At 50.4% G+C, this 13,827-nt stretch overlaps 1 protein-coding gene across 1 annotated transcript in view; it reads left to right on the top strand.

Moving 5' to 3' along the window:
• The window catches only part of MSI1 (musashi RNA binding protein 1), a 33,301-nt gene that overhangs the window by 2,017 nt on the left and 17,457 nt on the right, over positions 1-13,827 (top strand). The window contains exons 3-4 of the mRNA XM_009287524.1: positions 4,257-4,298; positions 6,154-6,246. Of these exons, the coding sequence (XP_009285799.1) occupies positions 4,257-4,298; positions 6,154-6,246 (135 nt within the window). The remainder of the gene's footprint in view (positions 1-4,256; positions 4,299-6,153; positions 6,247-13,827) is intronic.

Here is a 13,827-nt window from a genome sequence, read left to right as displayed (position 1 = left end):
GTGGCCAGGGCCCCCCCATGTGGGCCACCACCGGCCTCTTGGAGCGGCCGCAGCTCCGGCCCTCGCTCTGCTAGCGGGGCTGATTAGGAGCCCTGGCTGGGCCAGCAGAAAGATTTCGGTGGCTCCTTGGGTCAGTGGCATATCGTGCCCGGTCCTGCCTTGCAAATCTGCCGTGCTCGGGAGATGGGCAGACTGTTTCGGGGGGTGGGGGTGAGGTGCCTCAGTGGGAGGTCCCTTCTCTGTAGTTCTAGTGACTTGCCTTCCCCTGAATTCCTTTTCCTTATTGCTGCCCCGGGGTGAAGGTGAGGGTAGGGATGGGGGAGCAGTGGGGGCTGCAAGAGGGTGGCACGGTGAGGGGAGACGTTCTGGCTCTGGGCATGGGCTGCCAAGGAGTCCAAACGCGCAACTTTATTTCTTGCAGCGCGTGGCTCGGGCGTCCTAGCCTTTATCTTGGCAGAAGGGAGAGGGCGGGAGAGCGAGACCCCCTTTCTTAGGGTTTACGGCGTGAGTTGCAGCGAGATTTATGTCTGTTCCTGTTTAACTGCCTGGATCGCTCCCTTTGATGTGCACAGGTCCTTCCTCCCCACGGGAGCTCCCGGTTAAACCTACCCCAGCCTTCCTGGCCGAGGCTGGGTCCCCAGGACTCCCAGCCCTCCTCCTTTCAGGAGTGATGTAAAGTGAGTTTTGCTCTGGGGGAGGGTTACGGTAAAGTCTTTGAGGAGGGCCCAGGGCTTTCTTTTTTTCTCTTTCTTTTTTTTTACTAGCCTGTGTAAACACGGTGTCTGCTCAGCTAGTCCCGTCATGAGTCTGCGGGCTGGCATAGACCCCTCTTGGAAAGGCAAGTGATGGATGTCTGTTGTAGCACTAATCCTGAAAGTGTTTTGGGGCTAGGAGCGAGCTGAAACCCATGGTCTCCATTCTTCTCCCCGAACCGCCGCTGCCACCTGCGAAGCCGAAAGGCAAGTGATGGATGTCTGTTGTAGCACTAATCCTGAAAGTGTTTTGGGGCTAGGAGCGAGCTGAAACCCATGGTCTCCATTCTTCTCCCCGAACCGCCGCTGCCACCTGTGCGAAGCCGCTCTGCAGCCCACCTCACAGCCCACGAGGGTGGGGAGGGACGGGCAGGGCAGGGGCGGACGGGCAGGCGCTGCAGGAGAACAGAAGGGCCTCGTGGCGCAGGGCGCGTGGGGACCGGCCAGCCATTGAAATTCCCGGCTGCATCTGCTCCGCTCGCCCCGCCGGCACGGCAGAGAGAATGGGGGCAGTTCTGCCAGGGCTCTTCCTTTGTTAGGAACTTTGATCCTCTCCCCCCTTCCTTTTTATTTTTTATTTAGCACGGTTTTCAGCTGGGTCAGATGTTTTGGGGTGTTTTGCCTAGTAATTGCCGGGTGAGAGGTCGGTCTTGTGGTACCACATGGAGCCTCGGTATGGCTTTTCCCTGCTGAGCTGAAAGGCTCTGCTGTGAGTCATGGGTTAAATGACACAAACTCATCTGAATCCTAATTTAGGCTTTTATGAAACTTTGCAGGAAAAGGCCCGGTGTCCTGGAAGGACAGCCTTCTCTCGAGGCTCGGTGTCTCCTGGCAAGCAGCATTTGATAGACAGTGTCTGCCCAACTTGTTGCTTCATTGTTTTCTGATTCTTCCTACCCTAACGAGGGCTGTTGGCCCGATTCTCCGGGGAAATCTTGTGCTTTTCAGAGTCCTCTTTGTTTGTAAGCCATATAGCAGCAGCCTACAGGGTTATTTATGGAAATGCTTGGTACGAGAATTGGCTTTGCAGTCTCAAGGTAAAAGATTTGTGTGACTTTGTAAAGCTGCAGCTGGCTGCTGCCTTGAAGAGTGGGCTTGGCAGTGCCGGGTCACCCTGTTGTTTCTTTGTTGCCGTTACTTTAGTTTTTGCTAGGTTTGTCTTTTGTGGCGGAGGGAGCGATCTGCGGTTCTCGGGCAGTGCAGACCAACGGAGCGAAGGTAGCCGTGGAGGTGTGATGAATGAACAAACCCAGTCCTGAGGTCTTGCAGGTCCTTCCCTGCCCTCCCCCCGCTTTGGGGCACCGATACCCGCTGGGTTAACGTAGGAGTTATGTGACCTGAGCTATTAAATGGTGCCGTAGGTGGCCTGAAGAGCGTTACTGAGGAGCTTGGCCGGCCTGCTCGTACACCTGCGACATCAGTGGGATTCCTCATCCCCAAAGCCTTGCGGGGTGAAGTGGAGGTGGTTTGTGCTCAAGTGACTTCCACTCACTGCAGCCTGATCCCGGGGTTTTGTTTTTTGGATACAATCTGAGCAGCTCTGAATGCTCTTACTCTTAGCAGATTTCTATCTAGGCTTGTAAAAAGGATCCGTTACGTCAGTGGGTGACACTGAAACACAACTCCTCCAGGGCTATTTGTTTTAACACCAGAAATGAGGGAATAAGGTACCAGCGCTTTTGCTTTAATTAGAAAGACTCCAGCCACCGAGGAGCAGTCCAGTTCGAGTAACTTGAGTCCGGCACTGAACTCACTCCCCTCCGCGTGTTCCCAGGGCTGCCCCTGCAGTCGGTTGCCCCAGCCTCCCTCTACCTGCAACAATAGCTGGTTGTGCAGAAGAATTTGTGAAATGACTGCCTGCTCCCTCCAGCCAGGAGGACGCGTTATCTCTGCCCAGTTGATCACACTCAGGGTAATGAGAAAATGAGGCCGAGCTTAGCATTGCTGAGTATGAAAGCATCTTCTTGGCAGGAGCTGAATGACACTGGCTGAGAAGTAAAAGACAGTAGATTATTGTTTTTGCTTATTATCTGCCATCAACCTCCTGGTCTCCTGCCGTCCCCTGTCCTCAGAATTCGCTGTGGGTGTCTGCACTAGCCAGGAAGCGGTGTGGGGGGGTGGTGGTGTGTGTGTGCGGGGAGGGGAGGGACAGTTCAGATGCCCCAGGGAGGCACCGGAGGGTATGCTAATCTGCCAGTGCTTGGAGCTTGGGGAGGGAGGTTTATTTTTGAGTTTATTTGTGCTCTTCACTTTTGCCTCTGTTTACTTACGTGCTGAGTTTATTTATGTTGTAGGCTGTGAGTCAGGATGGAGGTGGGGAAGGCAGGGAGAGAAGCTGGTGGAAGGGCGCGGGGAAGCTGAGCTTCGGGGCTGTGTGACAAGTGAAAGGACGCGGGACGGGAGGGCGGCCAGGCTGGAAAGCTGAACAAAGCAGCAAGAGGAGCTGGAGAAACACGGCTTCCTTTTGAGCTGTTTGAGCTGCCGGGCTGATGGGACGACGCTCTGGGCTGCCCTCCCAGCTGCAGCATGTCCAAGTGCGGGGATGAGCCAGACCTGCCCTTACCACAGGTCTTTGTAAGCTGATTTGTGGGTCTGGATCATCCACGATGTGATGTAACTTTACAGGAGTTGCTGTAAAAATAGGCTATAAAGAAAGAGGTGGTGGCTGAGGAGGAGAGGAGGCTTCGTGTGTGTTTGGCTTGCAGCTGCATTAGTGTTGTCCCGGCTTTTGTGGTGGTGGTGGTGTGACGCCAATACAGGCACGCGCTCATCCGTGCTGAGCCCAGCAGAACGCGCGGCACCTGGATGGCGGCGCGGGGACCGGCAGCTTCGGCCGGCAGCAGGTTTATAGAGAAGCTGAACAGGCACAATGGAGGGCTCAGCCTGTGGAGGGGAGGCATCGCGTCATTGTGTGCAGCGCAGCCTGGGGAGAGGGGCAGCACGCTGTCCTGTGGCCACAGCCTCCGCAGCCTGGGGGGCTTTGGACTCCTTGGTTTAATTTGTGTCGTCCTGTCTGCTCTTTTATTCTTCACCCTGTGTTTTGTGGGATGAAATGTTTGGCTTTTCGTGCACTGCCTCTTTTCTGTCCTGTTACTACCCAGGTGAGCTCTGTACTTGTAGGTAGAGTGAAGGGGGAGAGCAAAAAGGCAAAAGCAAGCACTTTTAATATGAGGCCGGTGATGCAGGGCACCCAGGGGCAGGCCGAATGGGAGGGTGCAGCCCAGCCTGTTAATCCCAGCATGTGATGGGCTCTTGGGTGCGTCTGGCCAGTGCTCAGCCGGAGACAGACTACTGCATGCTGGGACTTGTAGTCTCCGTGGATTACACCTTACCGAGAGGGAAAGATGTCTGCAGCCAGCTTCGTTTTATGCACCTCAGGTAGATTCTTTGGGTTTTTAGCAAGGTGCCATGTGCGCAGAGACAGCCATGCGCATGGAGGAAACCCTGCATCTGTAAATAGGCAGCAAAAGCGTGTTCACCTGTTCTTCCCCACATCTCTTTCAGATTGACCCGAAGGTAGCGTTCCCCCGCCGAGCACAGCCCAAGGTAAGCACTGTGGGCAGCCCTTGCCACTCCAAAGGGTGAAATTCATAGAATCATTAATCATAGAATCGTTAAGGTTGGAAAAGACCTCTAAGATCATCGAGTCCAACCGTCAATTCGTGGTGCTGAATCTTGTCCCTCCATGCAAGGTTGCCAGTGCACGCAGTGGAGTCGCTCCCTGGGGTTTGCTCAGGACTCACCTGGAGCGGGAGCTGCTGAGCTGCACCGCCAGTGTGATGCGCTGCACTGCGGTACGCTCCTGTCGGCTTGCAGCGCAGCGCTGGGGGTTTGCGTGGCACTGGAGGAACCGAGAGGCCCCTCAGTAAAGGGGGGTGCACACTTTAGGATGCGCTAGTTAGAGCTGGTGAAATAAGTGCTGCCCAGGGTGAACTTGGTCTTTTTGAGTTGCAGCCAGTGTCTGGAAGTTTCAGGCCTAAGGAGATACAGAACAGCTCCATGCCGCGATGTGATACAGGTGGAAAGAGGGTTGTGTGTATGCACGTGTGTGTGTACGAATAGGTGTATGGCAGAGAGGGGGAGAAGGATTTCATTTTGTGAAATGCCCTTGTGTGCTTCAGCACTGGAAAAGGTAGAAGGAGTTTGGTGTTGGACTTTATCTACAAGAGGCTCTGACATCAAAATGTGCAGTTGCTGGAACTTTTTCCAGGCGTGCAGCTAGAAACTTTTAACTGAGGAGCCAGCAGCAGGCTGGAGACTGCCTTTAGACTTTGGGTCTCCCTTTAACTTTGCTCTTGGATGGGAGTTTTAAAATCCAGAGTCTCAATTCCAAGTGCTGTTACGGGAGAAAGAGCTGGGGAGAAGCAGTGTTGAGAAGCAGAGAGGGAAGAGGAGACTGGTGTGGGAGGGAAGTAAGGGGGATCAGGCACTGAGAACAATTGGTGAGCAGGTATCCCGAGTAACTGGAGCCAGGAAGCACATGGTAGGAATTGGGTTAATTCCATTAAGCAGTTTGGTGACAGAAGGTGCTTTAGTGTTAGAACGGGCTGCTCTCCAAGCCAGGGAATTGCTGCGGATTAGCCCTATGCTCCGTGGGGTAATTAGGACCATGTGTTCCTCTGAGAGCAGGGGTGTAGCCAAGCAGCTAAGGGGAGGATGCAGCTGGAGAGCCAGTTCAAAGGATGTCGGTGTGCCTCAGACTGGCAGCGATGGCCCCTCTCAGGGTAGTTAGTTTTCTTCCTTGTCCCAGTTGCATGAGTGACAAGTGGCAGAGGGGTATTCTCCTTGCCTTCTTGCAAAGGCAAAAGAGATTTAACTGGGAGTTGACTGGGCTCCATTTAAGTGACCGGGGAATGGGTGCGAAATGAGGCTTACTCCATGCAAGGCCGGATACTTTGCAATTTGCGAGCTAGGAGGGCAAAGCGTGGGGAGCCTACCTGTGCTGGCAGGCCTCCTGCCCGTCTTTCCGCTCTGGGAAGCAGAGCAGGCATCTCTGGGCGAGCCTGGAGGAGGTCGGCTGTGCAAAGTGGCAGGGCTGCGGTAAGAGCTGGAGGGCTGGGGCGGGGACCGTCCGTGTCCCACGCCTTCGGGGTGGTGTGAAGGTGCCAAGAGAGTAGCAGCAGGTTAGCGAGGGGAGAGGCTGATAACCGTGCTGTCCAAGGAGGAGGTTGGGTGCTGGCAAGCATGATGAGGCGGTGCAAGGGTGAGAGCGTGCCTTGGGGTCCGGCATGGGGCAGACTCGCTGGCCGCGTTTGGCTGGGGGGCCTCGAGAAGGTGGAAGCTCGGCTGTGGCAAGGGGACAGGCGCTTCCCGGCAGCGGAGGGGAGTTAGTGGCCTTTTGAGTCTCGTTCTCTGCTCGCTCTGGGTTTATTCGGTGAATTCCTGTCCTTCCCTTTTCCAGATGGTGACCCGAACGAAGAAGATATTTGTGGGTGGTCTGTCCGTGAACACTACTGTGGAGGATGTGAAACAGTATTTCGAGCAGTTTGGGAAGGTAAGTCTCTTGAGTGGTGTTGGATCAAAGCTGTTACTTCTGGGGCAAAAAGGAGTTTTCTGTGGAGGCGGGATCAGGAGCCTGCGAGTCTTCTGCATGGGGTTAAGTTGATTGAAGGTCAGTTACAGACGTTGGGTGGCTGTGATGTCTTTGTAGGGGCTACAGCCAGTGACTCCTGCCCTGTGTTGATTTGAAACAAAGAGTTTGTGCTTCTTCCCTGGAGTCGGTAGGACCTGGGCTAAGGGAAATGGTTTTCCATTTTTTCCCTATCCAGAGGCCTCTTACGGCATTTTGGTCCTGCAGATTTGCAGTTTGTTTAAACGCTGGAGGAAGGTTTGTAGACACTCCTAACAGAGCGGCTGCAGCATCAGACCTGTGATTTTGGCCTGTTTCTAACTCTAAGCCTTGTGATTGATATTTCGGTAATCCTTTATTTAAATAAGCCTGTTGGTCCTGAAACTTCTCCTGCAGAGTCTTGGGCAAGTGGTGATGTTGGTTTTGGATGTTTGAAGAAAAATTGGCACTACGGCTGTTCCTTGTGGTGGTCTGGCTCTTCTGTGCCAGCTGGTGGCTCAGGGGAGGGTGGGCTTCTGTGGATTGAAGTCACTTGTGCCGTGGTCTGTGAAAGTCAGGTGTGCAAATTGCAAGTCGGGACCGAATTGGAGGATAGAAGGGGGCTCAGTCTTGGCCCTTCAGTCCCCTGTCAGGAGGTTGTGAGCATCCCCAGGAGCAATCTCAGTAGTATTATACTGAAGGATCCCAAGATTTTTAATGGGATTAGGAACTGAAGGGAATCATTGTACCCAAATGCTGAATGCCGTCTCCTCTGGGGCAGGGCATTGTGACTGTTTCACTGTTGTTCGGTGGTGTTGCGCATGGGTTTGCTGTTTGGGGCAGGAGCTGTTAGGACCTTCCTGCCGGGCTGGGGGGGGCAGAACACAGTCTGCTGGGCAGTAATCTGGCCAGGACGCTGTTGATAGCATCATGGATGTGGAGGAAAGTACCACGGGAACTGTAGAATATGCGGGATGAAGGCTTTGGTATTAATTTTCTTCTGAAAGATCCTGCAAAAGGGTGATGTTATGTTAAAGCACGTTAATCGGCGAAAGGAAAGGGAGTTTTGTAACCAGTTTTGCCATATTGTTGGAACTTTGGGGCAGAAAGTTTGGAACAAGTGTTTGCTCAGTAGCTGAGCTTCTGAAGTCAAATCTGCGTGTCCTGGTATGCTATCGTGACTGCAAAGTGGGACTCCTTTGTATTTCTGTTCAGTCTTAAAAGAAAGTGGCAATAGCAAAAGTGGTCAGATATCCCCATGTTTGCTAGCTGCTAGCTCTGTGTGGTTTTATTTTCTGTTAGAAATAAGCAAACTCTATTGTGTCCCCAAGAGCTTTTACATGGTGTCACTGAAGATGTCACCACTAAAGGTGGTGATGTCTGTGTGTCTGTGTAGTCTGAAGGTTGTTAGTTTGACTTGCGTGTGCTTCTGCGCTGCTGATGGATGCGTTTGATAGGAAAACAAAATGTCTTGGGCGTAATCCCCTTTTAACCTTAACTGTACCTCTGTTAATTTGAAGCAGAAGCATGTCATGTAGCACTCGGTTTACAAGCAGTTACAGTTGCTCTAGTCTGAGAAGTACTTTCCAGTTGTTTTGGGGTATTATGTTGTTATGTTCCTCTTGTTTAATGGTCACATGCTGAAAGGTGTCCTGACGTCAGGAGACTGGCGAGAACTGGTTTTGTCAGATTGTTTTCTTGGGACTGGGCAGGAGGGAGAGTTCTGCATAGCTCACTGCGATTCATTTCCAAAGAACCAGCATCACGGACAACATCCGGCGCTCAAAATCTGCATGAGGCCGATGCAGCTGGCCTCTTGGCTCTGGGAAGTTTCCATGGGGAGATGTCAGGGCTGGTCAGATTGACTCTCCGGTTTTGGGGCAGTTTTCTGACTCATCTGGCCATTTCAGCTGAGGAGGGACTCCTCAGAGCTCCTGTATAAAGCATCTCTCCTGGCCTGTAACCATCTTCTAGGCTAAGCCTCAAATAGTTCACCGAAGGCTAGGAGCACTGTTTCCCGAGAAATTCTCTCCAGTTGGTAGCTCCATATGGCTGATGCGCAGGATCAGTGGGAAAGCGTGTTTCAGAGGAAAGCCTCCGTGGCCATCAGCTCTGGGGTTCTGAGTTCTGAATGCGCTGCTCTGTGGTTTCTAGGGCTAAGAAAAGCCTGTTGCCTTCAATTTCAGATGTGACTCATGGAGAACGTGGTTTTGGTACACAGGCTCTTTTGGTGTTTGTTTATGATACTCTGGGGCCTCCTAGCTTTCAGAGGTCTCCTAGGATCCCTTCTTCCGAGGTACTCTTGGCACCTGACTCTGTGGTCTTCATCTCCTCGATTTATGGCATCTTTAAGTGAGAAGTGGTGAAGCTTCAGTTGTGTCATCCTCATCTTGGAAAGTGTCTCTGAAAAAATCTTTTCTAAGTCATTTGGGCCAGTAGTTCTTCTGGAATTGGATTGGGACTGTCTGAAAAGCAATTGTTAAGGATGCCCTTTTAAAGCATTTCCCTGGAGGACTTACTCTCCAAGGAAATGGCTTTGTCTGGGTTCCCTCTCCTTCTGAGCAGCCCCATGGTTTTCTAGGATCTGGCAGGAGAAAAATTGCTCCTCTTTCCTCCTGCCTGTCCAGGCAGGCATGGGAACGCCTAGAATCTAGAGAGGAGAGAGTGGGGAGCACCAGGTCATCCTGTCTTGATTCCTCAAGATCAAGGTACCAAGTTCCAGGGGGTGATTTTTAGTCAGTGTTTGAGAATCCAGTGGCAAGTTCAGTTTGGATCTCGGCTTCAGGGAGAGATCATCCTCTGCTTCTGAGGACAAGGGAGTACAGACTGCTGAACGGGTTTTGCGTGAAGGTTGTCTTCTAGGTAACCCTCAAGCTGCAAGCCTAAGCGTGTGTTAGATTTGCCACCACTTAAGGCCTTTAAATTAGGATAGATGGTTTTTGAAAAATACATTTTAGTCCAGACAGAAAGTATGCACGTGCTGTAGGAATTATGAGAGGAAGTGCTATGGCCTGCAGTACAGACGAGGTCAAATTAGACTATCATAATGTTCTCTCCGGTCCAGATCCGTGAACTGCAGTTCGCAAGTCTACCAAGGTAGCTAGCATTGGCGCATCTCAGGTCAGAAACAACACGCCTTGTGTGTCCGTTAGCAGGAAAAAAATGGAAGTTTGGTTGGGCTGGAGATGAAATGGTTTCCCATTTCATAAAACAAAATTCCCAAGTCTGATTTTTCCATTTTGGCATTTCCACTTACTCTCCTATTTTTGTTTTGTTTTGTTTTCTTTCCTTGCTGTGTCCAAAACCTTCTCTCAGATTTGTAAAATGAAATGGAAGTGGCAAAAGAAAAATGAAAATGTGTGAGGAGGAAATCTATGAGTATTACTCAGGATATTTATTACAGGGATACAGGAAGAAAGGGAGAGGCTGGCACCCCAGTTCTTCATATCAAAATACTTGGTTTTAACAGGCACAAAAGGTGAAGCTTCAAAGAGGATCCCAAATACAGTGTGAGTTTCTCTGCTTCAAAGAAGGATCACTTTTTTTTTTTTTTCTTCCAAAACTGTGAATGAAAAATATGGGCTGCTGTTTTCCTGAGGAAGAAAATACAAAGGTTTTTTTTTTAGTACAGTGAGAGAGATTGAGAAGTGCTCTCAAGCTGGCTATGGTTTGTCAGGTGCAGCTGCTAGGGCTTTGAACATAGCGGCATCTCTAGAAAACACTTCTGGCTCCAAAACTCGAATCTCTCTGAGATGCAAGCTAAGGCCATGGACGTGCTTTCTAATGGAGATTATTTTTTCAACTGTACGACAGAAGTCCTGGAAAGAATTGCATTCACAGTATGTGTAGCCAAGTGTCTTGACTTAAGTTGGATGGTGTTGGAGATATTTAGACTGCACAAGGAAGTATTTCAACAGCCTCTCTAGATTCGGGCTACCACCTCGCTGAAACCTGAAACAGAAAGAGAGGAGGAAGATATCTTGCACCTACCACCTCAGACATAGCTAGTCCTCTGTCTAGTTCAACACGTATGAGGATGCCTCGGAGGAGCTCGAGTCCCAGCTTCCTCCTTTTCTACTTCAACCTGCGGGAACATGTTGTTCTGTATTATTTTTTTTGGGGAAAAGGGGTTGTCCATCAGAGTAATTTCTTTGGACCGTTGGGTCTCTGATCTTGTAAGCAAGGTTATTTGTTTCAAATCATAACTGAAAAAACTCAGATCATCTTTCTTTTTCAAGGGTTGGTCTGATGAGGTTTTGCAGTAGAGAAAGTCAAATAAATTGCAAGATAGGAGGCTCAGAACAAATAAGGTCTTTTTGTCATGGAGCTTATCTAAGCTGTGAAATCTTTGCCCTGGGATGTTGTTGCTGAAATTTGCATAGGCTCCAAAATGATTGGACAAATTCATGGAAGATCCTTTAAATACACAGACATCCCTTTGAGTTCAGGAAATCCCCGAATCACAAATGGCTGGAAGATGATGGAGTATTCTGGGGTCTGTTGTAATATCCTTGCCTTGTCTTTATGTTCTTCCAAAGGTGTCTGTTGTTGGTTGGTATCTTGGGGGGTGTTGGGCAAGGCGGACCTCTGCTCTAACTTGGTGCAGCCAGTCTTTTGTTTGTCATTAGGAGAGAAGTTGGTCCTTTCAGAAACTAGAAATGCAAAGGTACTGGAAGAAACAGTGGCCTGGACCCAATTCAGGTGTTTGAACTCACGGTTTTCTCGTGTGCTTTTGCATTTCACAAAGCAGAAGAGCAAGAAATATATTCACAATGACGTCTTTGCATGACTCACTAATCAGTTGTGGCTCCAAGAGTGCTTGAAAAGTGCTTAAAAACAGTCTGCATCTCTCCCTGGGCCTGCAGGTGATCTGCGTACGTGGATGAGTCGGTCACGAAAGCTCAGCCTCTCTGTGAGGCAGATCGTGCCCAGAGAGAGACCTGCTCTCTAAAAATATCCTGGAAGCAAACAAGAAAAAAGATCTGCTGAGGTCTGAGGATGATTCTGACCTTTAGGCTGCCATCTAATACCCTGTCCAAATTCTGGACTGTTTGCCTCAGACAGGTTCTGAGATCTCACTCGGACAATGACTCTAGTCCTGTGCCATCCAAGAGAAAACCACCGTATCTGAGGTGCTGGATTTGATGAGGGTTTGCGTGTCTGTCACAAATGTATATTCATGTACACCTGCCAGAAAAATAGAGTGGTTGACTTGGGTACATGAAATGAGTTTTCCCTCCTGACTAATTGGAGAACCTTTAGATACTGATGGGGGATTTCTTTAAAGGAAGACTTGTTCTGTGCTTACAGCGGGCACGATTTCCCTCACTTTGGATCGGGAGAATGTTAATTAATTAATCCTTAATCTGCCGCGCTCTGGAAATTTCAGGGATCAAAGCTACTTGTCAACCTGCTGTGGATTTCCAAACTGGATTTTGGATTTTCTTCCACAGATCAGAAGGCAATTTATGCAAATTCTCACACGTAACATGGTTGCAATGAACAGATGGGGAGGGGAGGAGAAGGGGAATCTGATCACCTCTCTTGCGGCAGTAGGCAGTTTGGCTTGTGGTAACAATGCCTCTGGAACAAAGGGTTCTCTGTGCTCCGCATCTGGTAGGCAGATAGCCAAAAATGCTGTAGCAGTAATGGTCATTCAGATCTTCAGTGGTTAATTTGATATTTGCCAGGTGCCCGCCATGCAGTGCAGGAGCGGGCAGGAACACCTGGACAGGCTGTCCCGCTCACCTGTGGCACGGAGCGGGCTCTGTCCCTTGCCTGAGTCTCATTCTCAGAGTTTTGAGAATGGCTCTGCAGAGCCGGGTAAGAAGGGTCCTCCGGGAGCCGTGCGGGCACAGCTCGCCTGCTCCCTGGAGCCGGGCTGTGGGTCGGTGCGTCCTCCTCCCCAGAATCGGCCTGGCCTGTTTGAGCAGCCGGGAGAACCTCGCAGGGTTGCTGATGCCCTCTCTTGACAGGATGGCCAAGTTGTTTCTAGATCGTTTTGGTTTGCATTCCCCGTGTTGAAGCCGACTCGGCAGCTATTATTCTTCTGCCTGATTTTTCTACAACTATGTTGCCATGGTTCCTTCTAGGACCAGCCGAGCCATCTTTAGTTGCTGTTCAGGTGGAAGATGCCTGTTTGTGCAAAGCCTTTGCTTGAATATTGACAACTGTCTTCAAGATCTGCCCACGTGGAAGTGCATCCAACATTTCTTATCAAACTTGTGTTGGAGATTTTATTATTATTTTTTTAATCTGCATGAGGCTGTCATTGGCTTCCTCCTTTGCAGACACCTATGACTGTCCCAGGAAGATTGAAAGATATTAGAGTGGGACTAAGCCACTGAAAAAAATCAGGCCTTTTGGCCAAGGCCAGGTGGATCGTACTGCGTTCCATTTTGGTATGACATGCCTCATATCTGTGCACCCGAATATTTTGGCTAGGCTGAGGGCTGCTTTGGTGGAGAGTCTTTCTCTGAGACCTGGGACTGTCACTTTCCCTTCCTGTCACCACCACACTGCTCTCATCAAAACCAGGTGCTGGTTTGAGAAGGGCCTGTCTCCTCCTCTCGGGAAGGCGCTGCTTGCTGCAGCTGGAGGTCTCAGCAGTGGCAAATCCATGGAGGATTAGAAGAGCTTCCTCCCCAGGGACAAACCTTTTTTCACTTTCTGAATGTGTTACCTCCACTGAGCCAAGCCTTTATCTTTCTTCCACTCCCATTTGGTTTTCCAAAGCTAGAGAGAGCCACTGGAGACAGACTTGAGAGGTGGTGATGTTGGACAGCTTGGGTTTAAGGCTCAGGGGTGTCGTACCTACCCCTGAACTGCCAAGTACCTGCCAAAGAAGTTGTCTCCTGTGGTAGGGTTCCTTGGGAAGGATACACCTGGAGAGCAAGAGTCACTGCGCTTGGGACACCCTCTTTTTCCCTTGACGTTTTTGACCCTCGTGGCTAAACACGGGGAGAGACATCATTCCTCAAAATTAACAAACCTTGAACTTCTAACCTCAAAATGTTGGATAACTGAAGCCTGGACTAGGAAGTCAAATTGTTCTGTGGGAGACAGCCTTGACCACTAAGCTAAACAGTTTTCTAGTAAAGTGATCTGCTTCTTTGACTATGTTTAAAGAATTGAAACAAATATTTATTTTTGGGGGGGGGGGAGAGAATGGGGAGAAAGACAATTCACCCAGCAAAAAAGCCTTTGTTAAAGTACAGTTATGATCATAGGTTATTTCCACACACTATTAAAAATGAACTTGGGGCTTTCTGAAACTCGTAAGTGCTATTTTCCACGTGCTTCTCCTACACCCATTTCTCGGGTAGTTGACTTGTTTTGTCTCTGCCAACCATCGGGGACCGGCTGGAGATGGCACCTCCATTCCTGTCCCGCAGGAGGGCCCAGACCCCCCCTTCCTGCCCCTGTCCCCAAATACCCCTTTCCCCCCCCATCCTTCGCAACACCGCACCCCTGGCTCCGTGTCCCCTCAGTCCCTCACAACCCGCCTCGGCCCAGGCCCGTTGCCCC

The sequence above is a fragment of the Aptenodytes forsteri genome, unplaced genomic scaffold (assembly GCF_000699145.1).
Source record: "Aptenodytes forsteri isolate BGI_AS27 unplaced genomic scaffold, ASM69914v1 Scaffold297, whole genome shotgun sequence".
NCBI lineage: Eukaryota > Metazoa > Chordata > Aves > Sphenisciformes > Spheniscidae > Aptenodytes > Aptenodytes forsteri.
The sequence above is the reverse complement of the archived record's forward strand: the minus strand, read 5'-3'. Positions and strand labels throughout refer to the sequence as shown.